Source organism: Camelus bactrianus, chromosome 9 (assembly GCF_048773025.1).
Source record: "Camelus bactrianus isolate YW-2024 breed Bactrian camel chromosome 9, ASM4877302v1, whole genome shotgun sequence".
Lineage (NCBI taxonomy): Eukaryota > Metazoa > Chordata > Mammalia > Artiodactyla > Camelidae > Camelus > Camelus bactrianus.
This window is the reverse complement of record NC_133547.1, coordinates 35,283,934-35,307,823: the sequence shown is the minus strand read 5'-3', so window position 1 is coordinate 35,307,823 and position 23,890 is coordinate 35,283,934. Positions and strand designations below refer to the sequence as shown.

At 35.8% G+C, this 23,890-nt stretch overlaps 1 protein-coding gene across 6 annotated transcripts in view; it reads left to right on the top strand.

The window, feature by feature from the left end:
* Positions 1-23,890, top strand: part of COL11A1 (collagen type XI alpha 1 chain) — a 491,382-nt gene that overhangs the window by 409,751 nt on the left and 57,741 nt on the right. For all 6 annotated transcript variants that reach the window (XM_074370060.1, XM_074370058.1, XM_074370057.1 and 3 more), the window contains 4 exons: positions 2,368-2,421; positions 12,270-12,377; positions 12,773-12,862; positions 13,118-13,171. In XM_074370060.1, the coding sequence (XP_074226161.1) occupies positions 2,368-2,421; positions 12,270-12,377; positions 12,773-12,862; positions 13,118-13,171 (306 nt within the window). The remainder of the gene's footprint in view (positions 1-2,367; positions 2,422-12,269; positions 12,378-12,772; positions 12,863-13,117; positions 13,172-23,890) is intronic.

Genomic DNA, 23,890 nt, shown 5'->3' with positions numbered 1-23,890 from the left:
TCTTCTCAATTCTGAACTATAAAAATTTTCTTGTACATAGTTTGTTTGCAAGATCTCTAGTGTCAGATTTATTAGATACTTGCAAACACTCTGATTGTTTTGAATGAGTAGACATATGGCAGTGCTGTTTTCCAGTGCCTCCCAAATCTGTCATCCACTCCGATATGCTAGCACCCTCTTAGAGTATATGAGTACAAGGTTGCAAATTTTCCACAGAATTTCCTTGGGTAAGTATTTATTTTTAATCAATTGATCTTCATAATTAATTATTACCATTATCATTTTTGTGTGCTATTCTTGCTCTCACAGTTACTAGGAAAAACACTTTATAAGACTAATTTTTTTTTAAGTTCTGAATTGTGTTTACATCTTCATGTCAAACTCTGTGATTAGAACTTGGGCAAAAGATAATCCAGACAGAGGAACAGGCCATACAAACACGTGGTTCAGGGAAAGTTGAGAAAATCAGCATGGCTAGAATTTAGCACATCTCTTCAAAGCAAAGAGGTAACTGGAGCATCAGACTGGGCCCAGACTGTACAGACTTGGTCACGGGTATTTCATGATACATGCTTAGCAACGAGTTGAACAGATTTGCCTTCATGAGATGACGACAGGTGGGCAAGTGAGTGAACGTGACTTGAAAAACTGCAGTGGTCGAGGAAAGCGGTGAGTACAGCTTGAATCAAACATGTCTGCTAGACAAGAGAGGAGAAGCTGGACTTGAGAGGGTTTCTGAGATGACCTGATAGGGTTAAATGACTGAGCCTGAGGACTGAAGGAAAGCCTGAGATCTGCAGTCGCTGCTTAAAAAGGGAGAGAACAGAGGGGGAGAATCAAAGGAGAGGATTCATTTAGTGAGAACAATCTCGAGAATGTTAAGTCGAGGAGGCATGAAATACAATTGGAAATGTCAAGTAGGCACTTACTGGCGGAGTTTCAGAACTCAGCAGAGGTTAGACATTGAGAAATAGCTGGTTGCAGAGAAGTTGATCAGCTTATAGGTAGCAGTTGTCATGGAACTTCTTGAGATCATCTAAGGAGTAGTTAGGGTGTAGGACTAAATGCTGTAAACAAATGGTAAGTAACAGCAAGCTGTTAGCTCTCAGTAGAAAAGAAAAAAAATATTGTGTATATAATATAAATGTATATATGTGTTTATATGTGTGTATATGCAAACTTGCAAACCAGTAAGTTCCTGAGAAGTTAAAATTAAGCAGTCAAGCTACTATTCCCTTTATAAATTACTAAATAAATTCTATGAGATATTTCCCTTGAACTGATTTATTTTGCTATGGTGAGTAATAGCTCAGGTGAAAACCTGATGGTCTTAAGAATTCATTCTTTTATTTAAAAAAATAGGAGAAATCTGATTTCTTTCCCTGTAGCATCAATTAAAATAATTACAAATATAGAATTTTTTCCTACGTTTAAGTTTTGTTTTTGTAAATAATTTAATCATAATTATCAGGAAGGTTGTGGTTCACACGTGGGGCCAGTTTCTCCCTTTGCTTTCTAACTTTCTTATTTCCAGTTTGATGTTATAATGAATAACTGTTTTGCAAATACCATTTGCTTTAGTTCAGTTATTTGGCAAGTTTTTCTCTCAGTATTTTGAGTCTATTTCTCCAACTATTAAGTGTAAATTAACTCACATGAGAAATAAACTTGCGATCATAGTATGGTCATGCAGAATGAATAACCCACGAGTCTCGAGACACACAGTTACCAGAATATATGCCCAAAGTCCTTGTTAGTGAATGCATGCACTCACATCTACTGGAGTTTATTTTAATGACCACATTATATGCAAGGTACATTTGTAAGTATATTCTTTTGGGTTTTAGGGAAGAACACTGATAAAATGCTGAAATGATTACAAATCATGCAAAGTATTCTTTTTATAAATTTATTTTTGTATCTTGCTCATTTTGGAATGCAGGAAAGAGAAACGCATTAATATCACAGACTGTAGAGTTATCTCTGTATAAAGAACCCATGGACTGTTTCCAAAAAATCTAAATCATCATTTATTTCATCTGTAAATGTTTGTAGGTTAAACTTTCTACGTTGTCTGACATAGTGAAAGAGGACTAAGAACATATTTTTGCTCCAGCGTCATCCCACTTTCTTATTTCCTTTTTTAAGCTTGTTGAAAGTAATTGTAGGACTACAGTGTGAAATAGTGAAGATGATAAATTTTAAAGAGAACTAGAATGTAATAATTCGTAAACATATAAAAATAAGCACTTTTAATCAAAAGATGGCTTTCTTTTAATGTGGATTATTCAACTATCTGAGAGAATTTTAATTTATATTTTGTGTCCTGTGTAGATTTTTTATGGATTACATTTTTTTTCCCCTTAGGGATTTCAAGGCAAGACTGGCCCTCCTGGTCCAGGAGGTGTTGTTGGACCACAGGTACATTCCATTACATTATTTCCCTAACAAGATTTATTGTTTACTGTTTATGTTTTCACCTTTTACTTGTGTCAAATTTGCTTATTTTATTATTATTGAAAATGATGTATTTTTATACTTCAGATAGCATTTAAATATATGCAACTTGCCTACATCAAATGAACTCTAGCAAATCATTAACTAAAGCAATTTTTCAATTGCCTAAATGAATAAAAGAAAAGAATAAAATAAGCAATGAAAATAAGTCAGAATGCTTACAACAAAGTTAACACAAAAGCCTGATCATGGCATCACCCGCTAAAAACACCAGAATAATTTTTAAATAGATTGGCCGTCATGGTTTTCGGGGATTTCAAATTTTAAAAGATGACTTCAGTGTTGAGTATAAGTTAGATTTAGAGGAGGGGACAGAGAAGATGGCGGAGTAGAAAGACGCTCGCAGGTCACCCTCTCCCACAAATACACCAAGACCCACATCTACAGACCCACTCAGCCAACCAGAGCACCTGTGGAACTCTGACAGAACATCGCCCTCTTCAAAAGATAAAGACGCCAAAAATCTGGTAGGAGAAAAGGAAAAAAGAAAGAACAAAAGGCAAAGCAGCGTGGGACGGGTCCCGCGGGGAGGGAGCAGCAAAGGAGGACTGGCGCTCGCTCTCTGGGTCTCCCCTCTCCAACTGAGAGGCCAGCGGGACGGAGGGGGAGCCTCCGAGCCTCGGATCTGTACAGAGCAGCCCTTGACTGACAGAACTAAGCTAAACGGGCACAGAGCGTCCCCCCCCCCCACACCCAGCCTGAGACGCGGGCCAGCAGCGGCGGGCAGGGCCAGGCTGCACAAGCCGGGCGGAGGACGGGGGCGGCTGCACGGAGGCAGCCCCGGGGGAACGCAAGGGGCTGCGCACCGTGGCTGTGGGTGCACAGGGCAGAACAACCTGGGCCCTCCATAAAACAGCAAGATTGATGTGCTCTCAGGGGAAGGGTGCACACCCCCATCTCTGAAAACCCGCGGAAAGTTTTCGGGGGAAGAGAGGCGGGGCTCAGGCACAGCCGCCATATCCTCCGCGCTGAGCACCCAGGCGAGGGCGGGGGCGGGGGCGAAACCTGCATTCCCACGGAAGGGCTTAGCAGCCTCAAAGGCCAGACTGAGACTGGCCTGCAGCCCGAGGCAGATAGGATCCTTCCATCCTGGTCCCTCAGAGAACTTGCTCCACAAAGACAAACAAGGAGCTGGGTTTTGGCTGGGAGCAGGGACAGGGCTGTCCCTCGGTCTTCCCCGAGCCCACCCGCGGAGCGCCGACCAGGGCGGAGCTCGCAGCCGCACAGAGCAGCGGAGCTACCGGCGGCGCAGGTAGAGCGAGAGCGGCCCCCGCCTTTCGGGCAGGAACACAGTCCCTGACCGAGGTGCTGGGAGGGGACACAACCCGCCCTCCTACCCGGCCAGTCTGCAACATCTGCCTGCGGCATCCGGAGGGGCAGCGACCCGCCCGCCCACAGCAGAGAGCTGCACCTGACCCAGTGTTAGGAGGAGGCGCAATCTGCTTGCCGACAGGTGCTGGGAGCAGCACAGAAGAGGGCGCCAATGGAGGGCCTCTGAAAACAGCAAGCTGAGCTTCCAAAACAGGACGAAGACAGAAAGACTTCACATTAAAAGCACACAGACTCCAGGAGAACACCGACAACCCCCCCCCTTTTTTTTTTAAATCTGTTTTTACCTGTTCTATTTTCTATTACTCTCTTAATCTTTACTTCTTAATTCATTTCTATTTCTCTTGGGTTTTGATGTCCTGCTATTGATTAGACACAGGTTTCAAATACATCTATTCATCTCCCCCCCCTTTTTTGTAAAGGTTTCAAAAGGACGTCTCAACCCGATTAATACTCTGCTTCAACTCACTCTTCTATTATTCATTATACACTGTTTTCAAACCCTCTTTCTCCCTTCTTTTAAAATTCTTTCTCTCTCTCTCTTATTTTTTTTCTTTTTTTCCTAAGTTCTATTCCTAAATAGGCATCAGATAGATAAAATCCTTAAGGACCAAAATAAACAACTGATACTCCATAAACCACAGTGCCAGAGAGGTATGAGCAAGATGAAGAAGCAGAAAAACCTTTCCCAATTAAAAGAACAAGAGAAATCCCCTGAAAGAAAGATCAACGAAATAGACATCGATAGCCTACTGGATCAAGATTTCAAAAAAGGAGTGATCAAATTGCTGAAGGAATTAAAAGAGATAGTGTTTAGAGATATAAAATATGTCAAAAATGAAATTGAAGCTATAAAGAAGAGCCAAGTAGAATGGGTAAACTCATTGACAGAGATGAGGAATGATCTAATAGCTGTGCAAAGCCGACTAGATATTGCGGAGGAACGAATTAGTGATCTAGAAGACAGGGCAATAGAAAGCACCCATTCAGAAGAACTACAAGATAAGCAAATAAAAAATAATGAAAATAGCATAAGGGACCTATGGGATAACATAAAGCGTCCCAATCTTCGCATAATAGGGGTCCCAGAAGGAGAAGAAAGATCAAAGGGGATTGAAAAGGTTTTTGAAGAAATCATGACTGAAAACTTCCCAAACTTAAAGAAGGAATCAGATATCCAAGTACAGGAAGCTCAGAGGGTCCCAAACAGGAAGAACCCAAATAGACCCACACCAAGACATATCATAATCAAGATGGCCAGAGTCAAGGATAAAGAAAGGATTCTAAAGGCAGCAAAAGAAAAGCAAAGAGTAAGTTACAAGGGAACCCCCATAAGGCTCTCAGCTGATTTCTCTACACAAACACTACAGGCCAGAAGGGAGTGGCAAGATATATTCAAAGCCTTGAATGAAAAAAAAGATGCAGCCTAGGATCCTTTATCCAGCAAGGCTATCCTTGAGGATAGAAGGAGAAATAAAGAGTTTCACAGACAAAAAAAAAGCTGCAGGAGTTTAGCAACACTAAACCCATGCTAAAAGAAATATTGAAAGGGCTATTCTAAATAGAAAAGCAGCAGGATGCTACAGAAATGAGAAACTCACAACTAGAAAGGTGATAACTCATGAATTACAAATAAAGTAAACATGAAATTATAAAAGAAGACATACAAATCACGGAGAGTGGGAGAGGGAGGCAGGGAAATATAGAATATCTTTTTCTTTCTTTTTTAAATTTTTTTAACAGTAGGATGGGTTTGAGATCATGTTACTATCAGTTTAATAAAAACAGTTATAGTAATGGGTTAATAGATTTACAAAAAAGGGTAACCACAAGCCAAAAATTTACAAAGGAGTCACAAAAATTAAATAAAATCCATGAAAATACAAAGGAAAATTACCAAACCACAAAAGGAAGAAGAAAAGAACAAAGAGGGTATACCAATTCAACTGCAAAGATAAGTTCAAAATGGCAATAAACACACATCTATCATTAATTACTATAAATGTTAATGGACTAAATGCTCCAGTCAAAAGACACAGAGTGGCAGACTGGATAATAAAATAAGAACCTTCAATATGCTACATACAAGAGACCCACTTTAGGGAGAGGGACACATATAGATTGAGAGTGAAAGGATGGAAAAGGATATTCCATGCAAATGGAAAAGCCAAAAAAGCAGGTGTTGCAGTACTGATTTCAGACAAAATAGACTTTAAAACAAAGGCCATAAAGAAAGATAAAGAAGGACATTTTATAATGATTAAAGGAGTGATACAAGATGAGGATATTACACTCGTTAATATATATGCACCCAATATAGGAGCACCTAAGTACATACAAGAATTACTAACAGAGATAAAGGGGGATATTGATGGGAATACAATCATAGTTGGAGATTTTAACACTGCATTAACATCACTAGACAGATCTTCCAGACAGAAAATAAACAAGGCAACAGAGAAATTAAATACTACAATAGAAAAACTTGATTTGGTGGATATTTTCAGAGCATTACACCCCCCAAAAATAGGATATACATTCTTTTCAAGTGCACATGGAACATTTTCCAGGATCGATCATGTACTTGGGCACAAAAGAAACCTCAACAATTTTAAGAAGATAGAAATTATCTCAAGCATCTTTACTGACCACAATGCCATGAAACTGGAAATCAACAACAGAGAAACAAAGGAGAAAAAAAGGAAAGCATGGAGATTAAACAATATATTATTGAAAAAACAATGGATCAATGAGGAAATCAAAGCTGAAATTAAAAAATACATTGAGACAAATGATAATGAAAGCACAACCACTCAAATCCTATGGGACACAGCAAAGGGAGTGCTAAGAGGGAAGTTTATAGCGATACAGGCCTTCCTCAAAAAAGAAGAACAATCTCAAATAAACAATTTAACCCACCACCTGAATGAATTAGAAAAAGAAGAACAAAAAGCCCCAAAAAGCAGCAGAAGGAAGGAAATAATAAAGATCAGAGGGGAATTAAATACAATAGAGATTAACAAGACCATAGAAAAAATCAACCAAACCAAAAGCTGGTTTTTTGAAAAAGTAAATAAAATCGACAAACCTCTGGCCAAACTCACAAAGAAGAAAAAAGAGAGAGCACAAGTTAGCAAAATAAGAAAGGAAAATGGAGAAATTACAACAAACAAAATAGAAATACAGAATATCATACGAGAATATTATGAAAAACTATATGGAACCAAACTGGATAACCTAGAGGAGATGGACAAGTTTCTGGAAACATGCTGTCCACCAAAACTGAATCAAGAAGAATCTGAACACTTGAACAATCCGATCACTAGAAAGGAAATAGAAATAGCAATTAAAAACCTCCCTACAAATAAAAGTCCAGGACCGGACGGCTTCACTGGGGAATTCTACCAAACATACAAAGAAGAACTCATACCAGTCCTTCTTAAACTCTTCCAGATGATTGAAAAGGAGGGAATACTCCCAAACTCATTCTATGAAGCCACCATCACCCTGATACCAAAACCAGGCAAAGACACTACAAAAAAAGAGAATTATAGGCCAATATCACTGATGAACATAGACGCCAAAATCCTCACCAAAATTTTAGCAAATAGAATTCAACAACACATAAAAAAGATTATACATCATGACCAAGTGGAGTTCATCCCAGGGACACAAGGCTGGTTCAACATACGCAAATCAATCAGTGTAATACATCACATCAACAAGAGAAAGGACAAAAACCACATGATCATCTCAATCGATGCAGAAAAAGCATTTGATAAAATTCAACACCCATTTATGATAAAAACTCTCGCCAAAGTGGGTATAGAGGGAACATATCTCAACATAATAAAAGCTATATATAACAAACCTACAGCCAGCATAGTACTCAACGGTGAAAAACTCAAAAGCTTCCCAGTAAAATCTGGGACAAGACAAGGATGCCCACTATCACCACTCCTATTCAACATAGTCCTGGAAGTCCTAGCCACAGCAGTCAGGCAAGAGAAAGAAATAAAGGGGATCCAAATTGGAAAAGAAGAGGTAAAAGTGTCATTATATGCTGATGACATGTTACTATATATAGAAAACCCTAAAAGGTCCACACAAAAGCTACTAGAGCTGATTGAAGAATTCAGCAAGGTAGAAGGTTACAAAATTAACGTTCAAAAATCAGTTGCATTTCTTTACACTAACGATAAATCAACAGAAGAAGAAAGTAAAGAAACAATCCCCTTTAAAATAGCACCCAAAGTAATAAAATATCTGGGAATAAATCTAACCAAGGAGGTGAAAGAATTATACACAGAAAACTATAAACCATTGATGAAGGAAATTAAAGAAGACTTTAAAAAATGGAAAGATATTCCATGCTCTTGGATTGGAAAAATCAATATTGTTAAAATGGTCACACTGCCCAAGGCAATCTACAGATTTAATGCAATCCCTATCCAATTACCCAGGACATATTTCACAGAACTAGAAAAAATCATAATAAAATTCATATGGAACCATCAAAGACCTAGAATTGCCAAAGCATTACTGAAGAGAAAGAAAGAGGCTGGAGGAATAACTCTCCCAGACTTCAGACAATACTATAGAGCTACAGTCATCAAGACAGCATGGTATTGGTACAAAAACAGACATATAGACCAATGGAACAGAATAGAGAGCCCAGAAATGAACCCACAAACTTTTGGTCAACTCATCTTTGACAAAGGAGGCAAGAATATACATTGGAATAAAGACAGTCTCTTCAGCAAATTGTATTGGGAAAACTGGACAGCAGCATGTAAAACAATGAAGCTAGAACACTCCCTTACACCATATACAAAAATCAACTCAAAATGGATTAAAGACTTAAACATAAGACAAGATACAATAAACCTCCTAGAGGAAAACATAGGAAAAACATTATCTGACATACATCTCAAAAATTTTCTCCTAGAAGAAATAAAAGCAAGAATAAACAAATGGGACCTAATGAAACTTACAATCTTCTGCACAGCAAAGGAAACCAGAAGTAAAACAAGAAGAAAACCTACGGAATGGGAGAAAATTTTTGCAAGTGAAACCGACAAAGGCTTGATCTCCAGAATATATAAGCAGCTCATACAACTCAATAAGAAGAAAATAAACAACCCAATCCAAAAATGGGCAGAAGACCTAAACAAGCAATTCTCCAAGGAAGACATACAAATGATCAAAAAGCACATGAAAAAATGCTCAATATCACTAATTATCAGAGAAATGCAAATCAAAACTACAATGAGGTATCACCTCCCACCAGTCAGAATGGCCATCATTCAAAAATCCACAAGTGACAAATGCTGGAGAGGCTGTGGAGAAAGGGGAACCCTCCTACACTGCTGGTGGGAATGCAGTTTGGTGCAACCACTATGGAAAACAGTGTGGCGATTCCTCAAAAGACTAGGAATAGATTTACCATATGACCCAGGAATCCCACTCCTGGGCTTGTATCCAGAAGGAAATCTGCTTCAGGATGACACCTGCACCCCAATGTTCATAGCAGCACTATTTACAATAGCCAAAACAAGGAAACAGCCTAAATGTCCATCAACAGGTGACTGGATAAAGAAGAGGTGGTATATTTATACAAGGGAATACTACTCAGCCATAAAAACCGACAACATAATGCCATTTGCAGCAACATGGATGCTCCTGGAGAATGTCATTCTAAGTGAAGTAAGCCAGAAAGAGAAAGAAAAATACCATATGAGATCGCTCATATGTGGAATCTAAAAAACAAAAACAAAAACAAACAAACAAAAACAAAGCATAAATACAGGACAGAAATAGACTCACAGACAGAGAATACAGACTTGTGGTTACCGGGGGGTGGAGGGTGGGAAGGGATAGCCTGGGATTTCAAAATTGTAGAATAGATAAACAAGATTACACTGTATAGCACAGGGAAATATACACAAAATGTTATGATAACTCACAGAGAAAAAAATGTGACAATGAGTGTGTATATGTCCATGAATGACTGAAAAATTGTGCTGAACACTGGAATTTGACACGTTGTAAAATGATTATAAATCAATAAAAAATGTTAAAAAAAATAAATTAGATTTAGAGGTACAATATATTAGAAATATAATATAAAAGCCTTTAACACAATTTTCTTCTAAAATTTTAATGTCTGTAATATATTGCATGTTTTTTAAAATTTTTGTCTTCATAACAATGATTCCCATCAGTGATAAAATACTAGTTTGTAATCTTTGAGTATATCGAAATAATGGCAGAGACAAGTAGCTTTTTCAACAGAGGTGGCAGAAAGAATCTCAAAAATTGATGCAGTATCCTGAAGTACAGCTCTAAACAGTTATAGAAAATAATTCCTGGGGGTAGAAAACAGTGTTTATACTCTGGCATAGTGTATTGAATGGACAAGACACGTTTGGTTTACTCAGCTGGAATTGTACCACTGCTAATAACAGATTATAGCAAAAGTTGAATTAAGTGTTTTAATTATTTAATTGATTGACATACTCTTTTCTTGGCTTATAACTAGTTCTTAATACTTCATAACTCAAACTCAAACACAAACACGCACAGAAACAAAAACTGCATCTTCTTTCTAGAAATACATGTGATAAAAGCAAAAAACAGAGAATTTTTGAATTGGTTGATTTCTTTAATTTCAGAGATCAATCCTGAACCAAGAGAATTGCTGTTTGCTACTTTATAAAGAAAACACATGCACGTGGTACTCATTTTGCGTACTTTTGTGTATGCGTGTGCCAAATCTTCCTTTTAACTGCTTATTGGTTTTATTAAAAAAAAATTCCCTCCCTAAATACTTTTAATTCTTTTTATTCAAAATAACTTCACAACAATTTTCTGTGAAAAAAATTAACTTACAATTTCTTATTAAATCCCTATTAGATTACTCATCTATGAGCAGAAATAGAATTAGAGTCCCATCTTGAATGTAAACATCTTGGGACTTAATTGAATGTTTCAGGACCTCACACTTTTTGAAAATTTCTCTCTGCCTAATGCAGACATCTGGTTTCTGAGATCTGTGTTCTTTTTTTGTCTCCCTACTTTAAGGCATGAAAATAGCAGGTATTTTATTGAGTATGCATCTTCATTGGATTATTTTTCTTTATCAGTCCTTTTAAGAAAGTAAATTCTACAGCCTGTTCCAAATGTAACCATATTTTTATGTTAGGACAAAGGAAGTGATTTAATAGAAGCAGTATTGATTGCACTACTGGATATTCACTGTTTTTTTTTTGTTTTTTTTTTTGGACAGGCATGTGAATCACTGCTAATTTTTGTCTCAGTGGTGATAGCCATTAAATTAGGATCAATTTTTACCTTCCTTTCTGTTGAAATTCTGATCAGATATTTAAGGAAAAATTCCTTTCGAGAGGAAATGTTTGTGCATTAATGATATGTTGGGGACATTCAGCAATACATAATAAAAGGAATTTAAACCTAGAACTGTACACTCAAATTTGGGGCAGATGCGTTCTTTATCCAAGACCAAAAGGTAAGAATCTTTGGCACTTTTAGAAAAATAGCAGAAAATAATATTCCATAAGCAGCTTCAGTAACACATTCCACTGTTTAACAACCTTTGGAAATTTGGAAAATTTCCCTTTATATATCTCTAACTTAAATCCTTCATTTTGCTTATTCTAAGTGGAAATAGAGAGCAACTGGTCACCATTCTCTATTTACACTTGAAAGCCTATTAAACTAGCACCACAAAACAGCACTACTCAGGGGACACATAGATGACCTGACATTTTTCACACTGGCATTTGCAGCAATTTAGGCAGTGGGCTATTTGTTATGGCTTTCGGCTAGGAGGAACTGCCAACCCCAACTCATGGTCTTTGGGATCCTCCTGCCACATTATTTAGATTCTGTCAAATGAATATAGATTAACAATAGGGATGTCTCCAGTCATGGAAATTCCGAGGAGAATCATTTTGATTGTTTGGGTTCCAGGGAACCTGGGCTTATTATCAAGCAGTGATTCACTGAGTAGCTACCAGCGGGGTACCAACGCCTCTTTTACTCCTAAACTCATTTGACACCTTACGTAAAAAAGAAGGAATCGGATGAATTTGTAGGTAAAAAACAGTTTTAACAATACTTGGACTGTCCTCACTCTGAAACAATTCTGCCATTAAACAAAGAAAACAGCTCTTTGAATTTATCTATATATTTCCCTTGTGTGCTCTGATTTTAACCAAGATTATGCATAATCCATTCAGACTCCCACCAGATATACTGCTTCCACCGCTTTATGTGAAATGTTTTGTAGAACATCGTGAAAATAATGGAAAATGATAAACTTCTGTGAAAGGGTTTTGGTTCTTTGTTATCGTTGCCAAAAATAAAAGAGCAAGCTAATGAAGTTTGTTTATCCCATTTAGGGACCAACTGGTGAGACTGGCCCAATAGGCGAACGTGGACATCCTGGCCCTCCGGGCCCTCCCGGCGAGCAAGGTCTTCCTGGTGCTGCAGGAAAAGAAGGGGCAAAGGTGCAGTCTATCAAGGACTTTTCTTGGCTGGAAACATCCATTTATTTTTCACTGCAGCTTCTCATTACTTGTCCATAGATTCTCTAAATGTTGGCATAGTATTTAAATGAATGTTAGATATGTCAGTGAAATACTCAGTTTATTGTACTTCAAGGCATGACTGAACAATGATACAGGAACAGTTAGCTCCACTGACCATAAAACCATCCATTTATACACAATCTTAAATTTAGATAGTAGTTAGTTCATTTTAGTGTATAGGACATTTTACACAATGCTCTCATCATTAAATCATATTCAGGCTTTCCTCGCAGTAGGTTAGAGGTGGTCACAATTTGGTTTGTGGAAACATGTAGAAATTACTCTCTTTGATGGGTATATATTATATTCTTCAGGGTGACCCAGGTCCTCAAGGCGTCTCAGGGAAAGATGGACCAGCAGGACTACGCGGTTTCCCAGGTGAAAGAGGACTTCCTGGAGCTCAGGTATAATTAGCATGTTAACAAAGCATGTGAATAAAAGTGCTTATTAGAAGCAATAATTTAAGGTCTTAACTAAATAAAGATTCACGAGTAATTATGGGGAAATGTGTAAGCATCTGCATTGATTATCATAATACATATAGCAATATACATTTGTGTCTGGAAACAATTCCTGACATCCTCATTTTATCAGTCGTACGTCTCCTATTTATATGCAACTCACATTGATGCGTTCTCTTTGCTTTTCGCGTTTCCCAGGGTGCACCTGGACTGAAAGGAGGAGAAGGTCCCCAGGGCCCACCAGGTCCAGTTGTAAGTATGATTATAATAAATAGCCGTGCTATCCGTGGTTGTGAATTACAGCTCTTCTTTCATTACTCGCATGCTGTGATCCCACAGTGTGTGGGAGAGAAAATAAACACATGTCAATCAAGTCAGTCAATGCCTGGTTTCTACTAATTGCAGGCTCTAATGAGTGCAGAAACAGAAGAGTTTATATGATTGAAAATATTTACTTCACCACTGCTGTCAGGAGGTAAAAAGGAGCTATCTTATTCTTACGGTACTTGAGGAAATAAATCATAATTTGTCTGATTCTTGGTACTTGATGAGACTTGAATTTTATACTTATTTAAAAAATCCCAGGAGTGTGAAAGGCATATATCCACTTTGTTTATTATCCAGATTGCTTTATTTAGTCAAAGTAATGATTGGTAAATGAGTAAATATCAGATTTTTACCTCATCTTTTCTTTTCTTGAGGTACATATCAATCCCTTAAAAAGCAATAGAATACAGCCTTCATTTTTTTCCCATAAATCTGCCTTTGTTCTTATCTGTTCTCTGTAAAGTTAACAATAACAGCCAGACTGCCAATTTCAGTGGTCTTGTCTCTTCCTCCATTTTATTTCACCGAAATAAAAAGTTGGCCATTTTTCCCTTCTGGGATGGCCCGCTCCCAGTTCTCGGGAGTGTACTATCTTTCACTACATTTTTTTTTTTTTTACTTCACTAATAAAATCATGTTTATATCAAATCTTAAAAAAATAAAATAAAAAGCTGAATGTTGCCGTAAATAGTTTCTCAATTCCTTACGTATCATGCTGAAGTCATATTAGTTCTGCCTCCAGAATATTTCTTCAATTTGTCCCCTTTTCTTCCCTTCCACTCCCATCACCTTTGTTCAGACTCTTTCCTTTCTCTCCTTGTTTACTAGTGCCTTAACTTATCCCCTTGGCTTCATTTCTTATCCTCCTCTGTTAGTTTTGCCCACTGACTCTAGAATGATAGCTTTAATATAAATCCTTACCTGTGCCATTGTTCTGCTTATACATATAGATATGCCTCATGGTCCCATGCTGCCTTTGCAAACCAACCCCTTATTATAACCAACAGTTACCTTCAAAATTCGATGCCAATTGCAATAGTCTATTTTATTTTTCTTAAAGCCTCCGTTTTAATTCTGTCTAGCCTAATGCATTTAACTTCTTCCTTCTCAAGCCACCATGAGCTTTTATACTTTGCAGAGAAAATACACTTTTCTTCTTCTTCCAGAAAACCCCATTTTTCCCTTCTCTATCTGGAAAAAAAAATCCTACTCATCTGTAGAGATCAAGCTTAAATGTTAAATCTCTAAAGTCACCTTTGGACAACTTGCCTCCATTTTATCTATTAGTGAAATTTCTTCACCCTTTGTGCTCTCTGTTATGATGTTTATTTTAGAAATTGCATTGGAGTGTAACTGATTGTCTCTCTCATTAGACTGTGTGTTCCTTGTATTATTATTTTGGTTACCTTCATAGTATAATCCTGTCAATGTAATCATTTCATTTCTATCTGAATTATCGTATATATTGGAGTATCCTAATATTGGAGTAAAGTAGACATAGCATAAATACGACTGAGAACACAGCAATATAGCCTTTGGCATGTTGATTAACATATTTAATCTGTAGATCATATAAATGTCACTCATATTACAATGACTACATTTGGTATGGGTATTTGGTAAAGATTTTTTTAAAGAAAAATAAAATATTTCAGTAATGACATTTGACTTTCCCTATTCATAAAATTCATAAAACTATGTAGAAATTTTAAGATAGTCTCATTGTGGTGGTAGCGCTAGCAGGAACAATAGTTGAATAAGACACAAGTGCTTATTTAAGCATAGATAAAATCTATAATGCAATCTATTTAACCAGACCTTCAGGTTCTAAAATGATTTTATTTTAGGTATGGGGATGGATTTTTTTAAGATCATTGGTTATTATATCTGTGAAACCTGATTCATGACTATAAGGATTAAATTGTTGAAAGTTATTTTTTAGGGTCCAGGCAAACAATGCTATCCCATGTCTTTGGACAGTTGAAATCAATGTATTATAGGGTGCATGTATTTCTAAGAGATATACTTTAACAGATAATTAAACAGCAATCAACAATTATCCAGTTACATGTAGAAGAACATATTAAATATGATTTAAAAAATCTGATATTTATTTAGTTAGCTTTAGCAACTGTTTATTTGACAATTACCACTTATTTCCCTGTATACAATTAAACTCAGAAGACAAACCTTTAAGAAATAAGGTAAACAATTTTGAAAAGAAACACACCAAGACTACATAGCATTATAAGACAGTCAGTGCTTAATGCCTAATGACATTAAATGACATTAAACAACAAATGTTAATTATGCAAGGGCAGGGGAAAAGAAGAGAAATCAGCAGAAGGGTCATGCAAGAGGTGTATGACCTTGAACTTGACTTCAAAGAGTATAGAAGATTACATAATCATTTAAGATCAAGAGATTGAAATTAAGAAACAGACAAGGTGTTTAAGGAGTATCTGGTTTTACCAAAGTGGAGCACCTTGGGAGAAGGTCTAAAATGTGATGAATTCTTTCTAGGATCCAGGTACTCTGTTGTGTATTTACATAATGTAATGCTAGAGTGGAAACATAATATGCTGTATGATTCCTTAAGTTCTAAAATGACAAGTTGAGGTAATTTGAAGATTTTAAGTTTTGGGAACAAATAGAGTAAAAAATTAAAAGTTTTTTGGAGTAAATAAATTTAATAAAGTTTTAAGGGAAAATTATCATTAGTGTGCAATACATAAGAGGTGGGAGAGACTGAAGGAGCATAAAAGCTCAGTGATCAATGTCATAATACGAGAGTGAGCCACTGATAGGGCAGTGGGGAGCCAAAGACCAGTGCAGAAGGAGCAAACACGAGGCGGGTAGGCTAGTAGGATCTTTTACTAAGACTGGATATGGGGAGGGAGGAAAGATGAAAACTGAATGATGACTTCAAGCTTGTGTCCTTGTGGGAATGACAATTTAGCAGTGCCGTCCGTGCCTGCTCAGTTTTACCTGGTCGTCAGGAACAACAACAAACACAAAACATTCAAACAGGAAAACTCCAAACCTCTTAGAAGTCACAAAACTTTTATTGACGTATAGTATGTTAACATACATTCTTTCTATTCCTAATCTATTCAGTTGGAAACATAGATGAGGCTCTTTGTATCATGTTGCTATGATATCTATAGAAGCGGAACGGGTTTATTGAACTCTGATAGGTCTAGCTGTGATGTCATTGGCTTGTATTTAGAGGATCTATAATGTGTAGAGTTGTATCAACCAAAAGGATCTGAAGGATCTGCCTGAGGATATGGGAAATTTTTATGAAGTGCCTTTATTATGAATATCCTCAAAAGAAATCTCTGACTAATCATAGCATTAGAATTACTTGTTATTTCTTGAGCAGTTAGCTGGGGTTCTTTAAAACTGATATGAATTATAAAAATTATATTTCTTTCTTTGCTGTGGCTTACAGAAATCTTGGAGTTAAATTTGGGACACAATAGAGAAGATAACTCCTTGATTTATGACTGTTTCTGTGAATTTTTGCGTTCAACTCTATTCAAAAAGTACATGTGATGTACTTGAATGTTAACTATTATATATTATTATAGTTACTTTCTTTAAATGTTGGACAAAATCCGTTACATTGACTTCATAACACTTCAGTGCATCCTGACCTGCCTTGAAAAAAATTATTTTTTGCCAATCAAAGGTTAATTGCTTATTTATTTTCCTTATTTCACATTTATGATTTATAGTGTCTTTTATTTATGTCTTCCCTGTAAGCTGCTGTAAGTCTTTTCTTACGGAAAACTCTAAGTATCTGAATGTGCCAGACAATCTATTAAGCTGAATTTATAGAGATTCATTAAATGGACATTCCTGAATCGAGCTTATGGTTTAGTGAGGAAGAAGGATATGAAATAGATAAAATAACATAGTAAATAATGAGTAATATATTAAGAGATACAATGAAGAAGGCAAGGTGAAAACAATGATTTTTTCCTTAAAGGAATTCTGTTGAAGTTAGAGCTATAAATAAACATCAGTTTTATCTATGAAAAGCAAGTTTTTTTATATGCTAGATTTAGTCTTGAAGTGTTCATTGCTGTTTTAGCCCTCTTAGCAAAGAACCAGTATTTCAGTGTCATAGTTCTCCAAAGGTTTTGCTACTAGGAGTGAATGTATCTTGAGAAACATTTTTTAATGCTCCCACTCTAGACAAACAAAATTATCCCAACAGGATACTGTGACTTTGGACTTCTAAAGTCTGGCAAAAACCAAATGCTTACTGTATGCGTGATGCTGTACCGGAGAGCTGGTAATGGATGCCCATCAAAGCAGGGCATGCTTTCTGATCTCGGGAGTTTGCTCACTAAGTGGATGTCTTGATGCACAGACACAGGGCAGAGGGAAGCAAGGGACTAACAGCAAGAGAGGAAGGCAGTGCAGCATTTTCTCTTCTGTTGAACACAAATTGAGGAAACATTTTATATTTATGTCAACACACCACGTGTACAAATACACTACGGAAACATTTCTCAGAGCGTACCTACTACCTATATTTTTATAAAACAAAAACAAGCAAAATCCACCCCTGAAATAGTCTCTCTCCTGTATATTTTTCTGATATGGAATGCCCTCATTGCCAACAGTTATTTCTCTAAAAATGAGATGAAACGAAATACAATAGTGGGCTAGTGAATGCCCTCTGACCTTACAGCCACCTTTCCTTTGTCCCCATGGAGGAGTGTGACTTAATATGGAGAATGTAGATGAGAGGGGGCCAGATACACAGCTGCTAAAGGGTGAATGTCCGAGCTTTCACAACTGTGCAATATATCAGTCTTTATCCTTTTCCTATGACTCTTATGTCATAATTGTCCCCTGATGAATTGGACTCTCTCTTTCTCTTTATGTGCTATAATTTCTTCCTGTTGTTGTCTCTTCCTTAGGATTTTGTGCACCCTTTCTATCATAATTTCTATTTCTTCTAATCTTTTTCTGCATCCTATTCCAGAGAACCTTCTTTTCACTGGCTTTTACTTAATCCTCAAACAAGGGACAAGATTTTAGAAGGATTACAACTACTGACTAATTGGGTATGTGCTTTTTTTTTTTTTTTTTTTTTTTTGAGTCAAAGCACACTTTCCCTCTTGAGACTCAGATAGATCTCAGGGGGCTGTTATGACATCCAGTCAAGATGAGCAAAGTATAGAGGTGGTGTTGAGGATCAGTGACCAAAGACCGCGATATTGTAGGACTTTGACTTAATCATTCAGAATTTATTCTTTAAATTCTGGTAATACTTGATATTTTATCTGAATTTTTAGCTTAAAAATCTGAGATAAAATATATGTAATCCAGAGACTGGGAATTTCCTCATACTAGTTTTGCCGTGAAGGTCAACTTTTATTTTAAAAACTTGGCTTCTTTCTTTCTTTCTTTCTTTCTTTCTTTCTTTCTTTCTTTCTTTCTTTCTTTCTTTCTTTTTTTCTTTTTTCTTATATAACTTTGGTTCATAAGAACTTGTGTTTATGTTTCTGTTCTTCTCTCTGGTGGGCTGCCTTTTAGCTGAATGCTGATGAGATGATTTCACTGTTTATTTCTTTCCTTTCCTTTCCAAATGCTCCTCAGAATATGAAACACCTAATGAAAGTAACAGAAAATATGTATCAGGTGTTCTCCTGTGTATGAAGAATTAGAGAAATAACCACTGTTCTCACTGCTCCAAGAAAATAAACTGATGAATACAGACTTGTGGTTACCAGGGGGGTGGAAAAAAAAAAAAAAAAAAGAAAAGAAACTGATGCTGTTGACTTGTTTCATTACCATTGCAAGGTTTAGGGGAAAGGGGTACAGAAGAGGATAAAGCCAACATAAACATAAAAAAAAAGGTAACTAATTAGAGAATTGTAAATTCCTCCCTTTAAAAAAGAAAAAGTAAATCTCAACCCTTCAGCTGAAAACAAGTGACCTGTAGTAGTTAATGTTTAGTATTAAAATAACAGAATTCTTTATGATATTACAGTTATAATTCATGCAATTCCAAACATATCTTTGGAAAGCTTAATTTGCCATGTGTCCTTTGCTATCTAAATCATAAATTGGGGAAATATTTCATAGCTTTTAGCTTTTTTTTTGTGCGTTCTTTCTAGTTAAGCATTTTTGATGGGTAAAAAATTTATCATTACTATAGACAGATGAGTATACAAATAGTTTAAATGTTTTGTGGAAAAAGCTCTACTCTTCTTTTAATGGTATGACCTTAGATACACCATATATGCTTCTGGATCTTAGTTTTCTATAAAATTTCAATTCTGCAGTCATTTGAGATTGCATATCTACTTTTGAAATATATAGCTGTTCATGTACAGTTTTCTAACATCTGTCACATTCATACTTTATGACATTGTTTGAAGAACTTTAGATGTATGGACACATTAATATCAGAAAAAAAAAGTCTGACAAATTATTTCTATCCCCGTTTTATTGACAAGAAAACTGAGCCAAATAGAAGTTAATCAGTTTGCTCAAGGTGAGAAAGCTAGTGGTTCCAGTTCTGGAAATGAAAATGTCGCACATACAGTTGACACATTTACTTAGGGCTTGTGATGTTCTGGTAACTACTTGAAGTATGGAGATCAATTTTAGAAATAAGCAAAAACCTTACTGTTGTGAGTTTTTCATTATCTGTTTAACCTATGTTTAAACCCAAGCGTATTCATCTTAGATGTAATTGTTCATTTATCTGACATTTATAACACCCTCTGTTCTTCACTATAATGAGCTATAGGGCAATGAAGTAATTGTTATTAAGTGTCTACCCTTTATAGAAAAAAATGTATTTGCAGTGTGACTTTCTCAAGGGCTGATACCTACCATAATACATTCTGTGTTCTCAGTCAGTGTCACAAGAAAGTAGAGTCTCACTAAATTTTTGTTGAATGGTGAATGGCTTCTCTTTTTAGTACTGGGTTCAAACTTTCACTTTTTTTAAATGGAATTTCTTCAGTGATTCAGTTGGGATTACAGGATTGATAAGGCTCATTCTTTTCAAAGTTGGCCTGGGGTATTTAAGTAGCATTTGTAAGTTTGTAATATCATTTGCTTAATCAGTAGGTTATCATCAGAGATTTTCACTTTCCATTTTTAGATGTATAAAATAAACTCACTGCAGAGCATGCTGTTATTAAAAATATGTAGACTTATAGAATGCTTGAAATACCTATTGGAAAAGGAAATTGCAGTTGTACTTTAGGGCACAAATACATACTGAAAAAGTCTCTTCTTGTTTTCATCCACTGTTTCATAGTTAATGAGCTATGACAAGATCATGAGCACTATTTTAGCTACAGGGAAGGAATGAGTTTTCACTGTTAATTTAATTTTTTGTTGTTTTTTGGGGGGGGAGGGAGGTAATTCAGTTTGCTTGTTTGTTGTTTGTTTACTATTTTAGAGGAGGTACCAGGGATTGAACCCAGGAACTCCTGCATGATAAACATGTGCTCTAGTGCTTCAGCTATACCCTCCCCCACCCTATTGTTAATTTTAATGCAGGTTTCACAACCAAGATGGCAGTCTAAAATTTAATCTTATGAATGCCCTGGTGGAGTAATTAAAGTAGTTAAGCTTTGTAATTAAAAAATGATATATAATATCTTCAAACTATGCACATTGTCATTGATTCAAATCTGCATTCTTTCTCTGCTTGATATACATGAAAACACTTATTTGATTATTCTTAAATATCAAGTATACTTCACTACAAAATTAATAAGCATTCTTTATAAAAGCTATGAGTTATTTCCATGTAATAGTGTATCTAGTTAAGATAATATGTATTTCTTTTAATTTTATACCACATCCTCTCTGAAAAGTATGCACTCAATTGATATTCTCCTGAAAATTTGGGAAATTTCTGTTGACTACATGAGTACATTTAGGTATTAAATTTTTTAACATATCCTTCATGTTCACATAATTTATTAAAAGACCAGAGAACATAACTAACTGTATTATTATGTCCTTAAGCTTATTACTATTATTTATAATTATGTAATATATACAGTAAATATTTTATGCATTGGAAATATTCATAATGAAATCATGGAGATATTTACAGGACAAAATTCAGTACCAACTGCTACATTTATTCCCTCAGAAAAGAATGGTGGAAAACCTAGAGTACAATGATAGACTGTGTAAGGAATATTTAGAAGGATGTCTCATGCTTTAAGTTCTCAGAATAATACAACTTTGGGGAGAGAAGTTTGTTATCCTGGGCCTAAAAAATGGCTGGAATTTACCAGTACAGGAAAAGACCAAAGACTGTCCAAGGTGGAAGATAAGTGTGACTGAACACTCAGAGGTATATATAAGCTTCAGAGGTATATATATATATATATATATATATATATATAAGGATTTTTTCCGAGAAGATCAAGGATAAATATATTCTCAAAAAATGCATTAACCCAAACTGTTTAGGGTTCTGCATATAAGAAAGAAATCTTTAACTTTTAAAATCAGAGATGGAACCTAATAAAAAAGTCCCATAGTGTCACATGTACTAAATGGTTAGTTCTCAAAACTAAAAATAATTATTTGTTTAAAATTTAAAATAAACTAGTCAACAACGATGACAAAGGGCAAAGATTCTAATGAATTGTAGAGCAAATTATACGAAAGTCATAGAGTGACTTTTTGACAAAGGAGATGAGCATTGCTATCAATTCTTTAGTTTTTTCATTTTAGAAAGTTGAATCAACATGAGCTTGTTCTGGGAACATTGGTCTTAAATGACTTTATTTCTTCTACTTATCAAAATTTGGCATAGTACGTGTAAATTATAGTGGTACAAACAATCAGGGAATTTTTTTCTTCATCATTTATAAAGTACTCAGCTTTCAGGAAGAAACTGTGTGTGAATCAAGACACATCAGCTGGACCCTGGGTCTTATGGCCTTTACCTGAAAAGTAAGCAAGTCGTACAGAAGTTAAGTTATATTGCGTATGTAAAGTACTTAGCACAAAAATTGTTTAGTAGGCTCAGTCATTGGAAAATAATAAATTATCTTACTATATGCTTCTGCTTTCTAGTGAATCTCCCCTTTTTATCATTCTCATCTGATAGCTGTCAACCTTAACCTGGTTTAATATGGTCTCTTTCTCAGGTAGTCTTTGAAAAGTTGGGGTTTAAATTTAAAACAGGATTAAAGAGAAAGATTTCATGGCCTGACAAATCAAAATTGCAACTCTTTTTGGATAGTCAATTACAAATAAAGTATCTCAGCACTTAAATTGGATGCTTAGTTTAGATTTGATAACCCTAACAGGTAGTCATCCTTTTATAAGATTTTGCAAGTAAAATGTTAAAACAAAAATGTAATACAGTCACCTTGTTTGTATGCACGTTGATCCCAATAAATCAGATTTTCAGATAGAGATTTATCATTAGGGATGATAATGTTAACCTATTAAAACAGAATCACCCGCATCACACTATATATTGCCTTCTGTTTATACTTTTACCAAAAAAGAGTGCTTTCATCTCTGAACATTTTTTCTTTCTTATTTGTAATTCAAGGCACACCTTTGCGTTCCTTTCAACTTCAGGGTTCTTGCTCTTGTTCATCTCCTTTTCCTCCTTCTCTCTGTCCTGTTCTCTCTCTCACAATCTCTCCATGCATCCCTCCCTCTCCCCCTCCCCCTCCTCCTCATCCTCCAGCCTTTCCTCCAGACTTAACGACTTAATGTTTCTCTAATAAGTAGAGACAAATCTTTGCTCTCCTTTCACTTTTCAGGCTGCACTTCTTGAATGTAAAACATGTAGAAGACTCTCTTATTTTTATCTTGTGCACTGACCTCTGGAATCACTCATCTAAAGTCCGCCACCTGGTTAACTGTCGTACCACTTGTGGTTGATTCTTTTTCATGTATTTTAATATTACTAAAGTAAAAAATAAATTTTGACAGAGGATACATGTTTATTCTCTAAAAAAAATACTAACTGAAATTTTCCTTTGTCATCATTTCTTTATTATATGAATTATGTGATTGGTAAAGGTAATTTTCACACAACTCTTGATTAATTATTATCCATATGAACCACAATTCCTGAGTTTGTTTTTAAAATATATACTCACTATAGCTCAAAAATGCTACCTTTTGTTTATATCAAATTCAAATTTTATGATTTCTTTAACCATATTTTTGGTAAAGTCTCTTCAAATTATTTCTATTTCCTAAGTTTAAGGTACTCTATAATTAAAACAACTATAGCAGTGTTTCAGTTAGTCCTAAGACAAACAAAATAAGAGACACAATCACTTTTTATAGTGTTACTCTTAAGTTAGTCCCAATAATCTAAAATCTATGTCCTCTCCATTCATTTTAATTACTTTAATATTCAGATACCTTGCAAAATAAAAATGTACTCTATGTAGCTTGTGAATTTAGCCAGAACAATAATGTCAAGAAATTAAATAGTAGGTATTCTTGTAATCCTTTCTAATCAATGAATAGTTCGATAAAATCAAACAGGTACTAAATTTAAAGAAATTCCACTTAAGTGGCCCCTGGGAGCCACTGATATCTTCATCAGGGAGAAGCAATGAGCAGCTTTGTGGGGACAGCACAGGGAGGAGTCCAAGCTCAGAG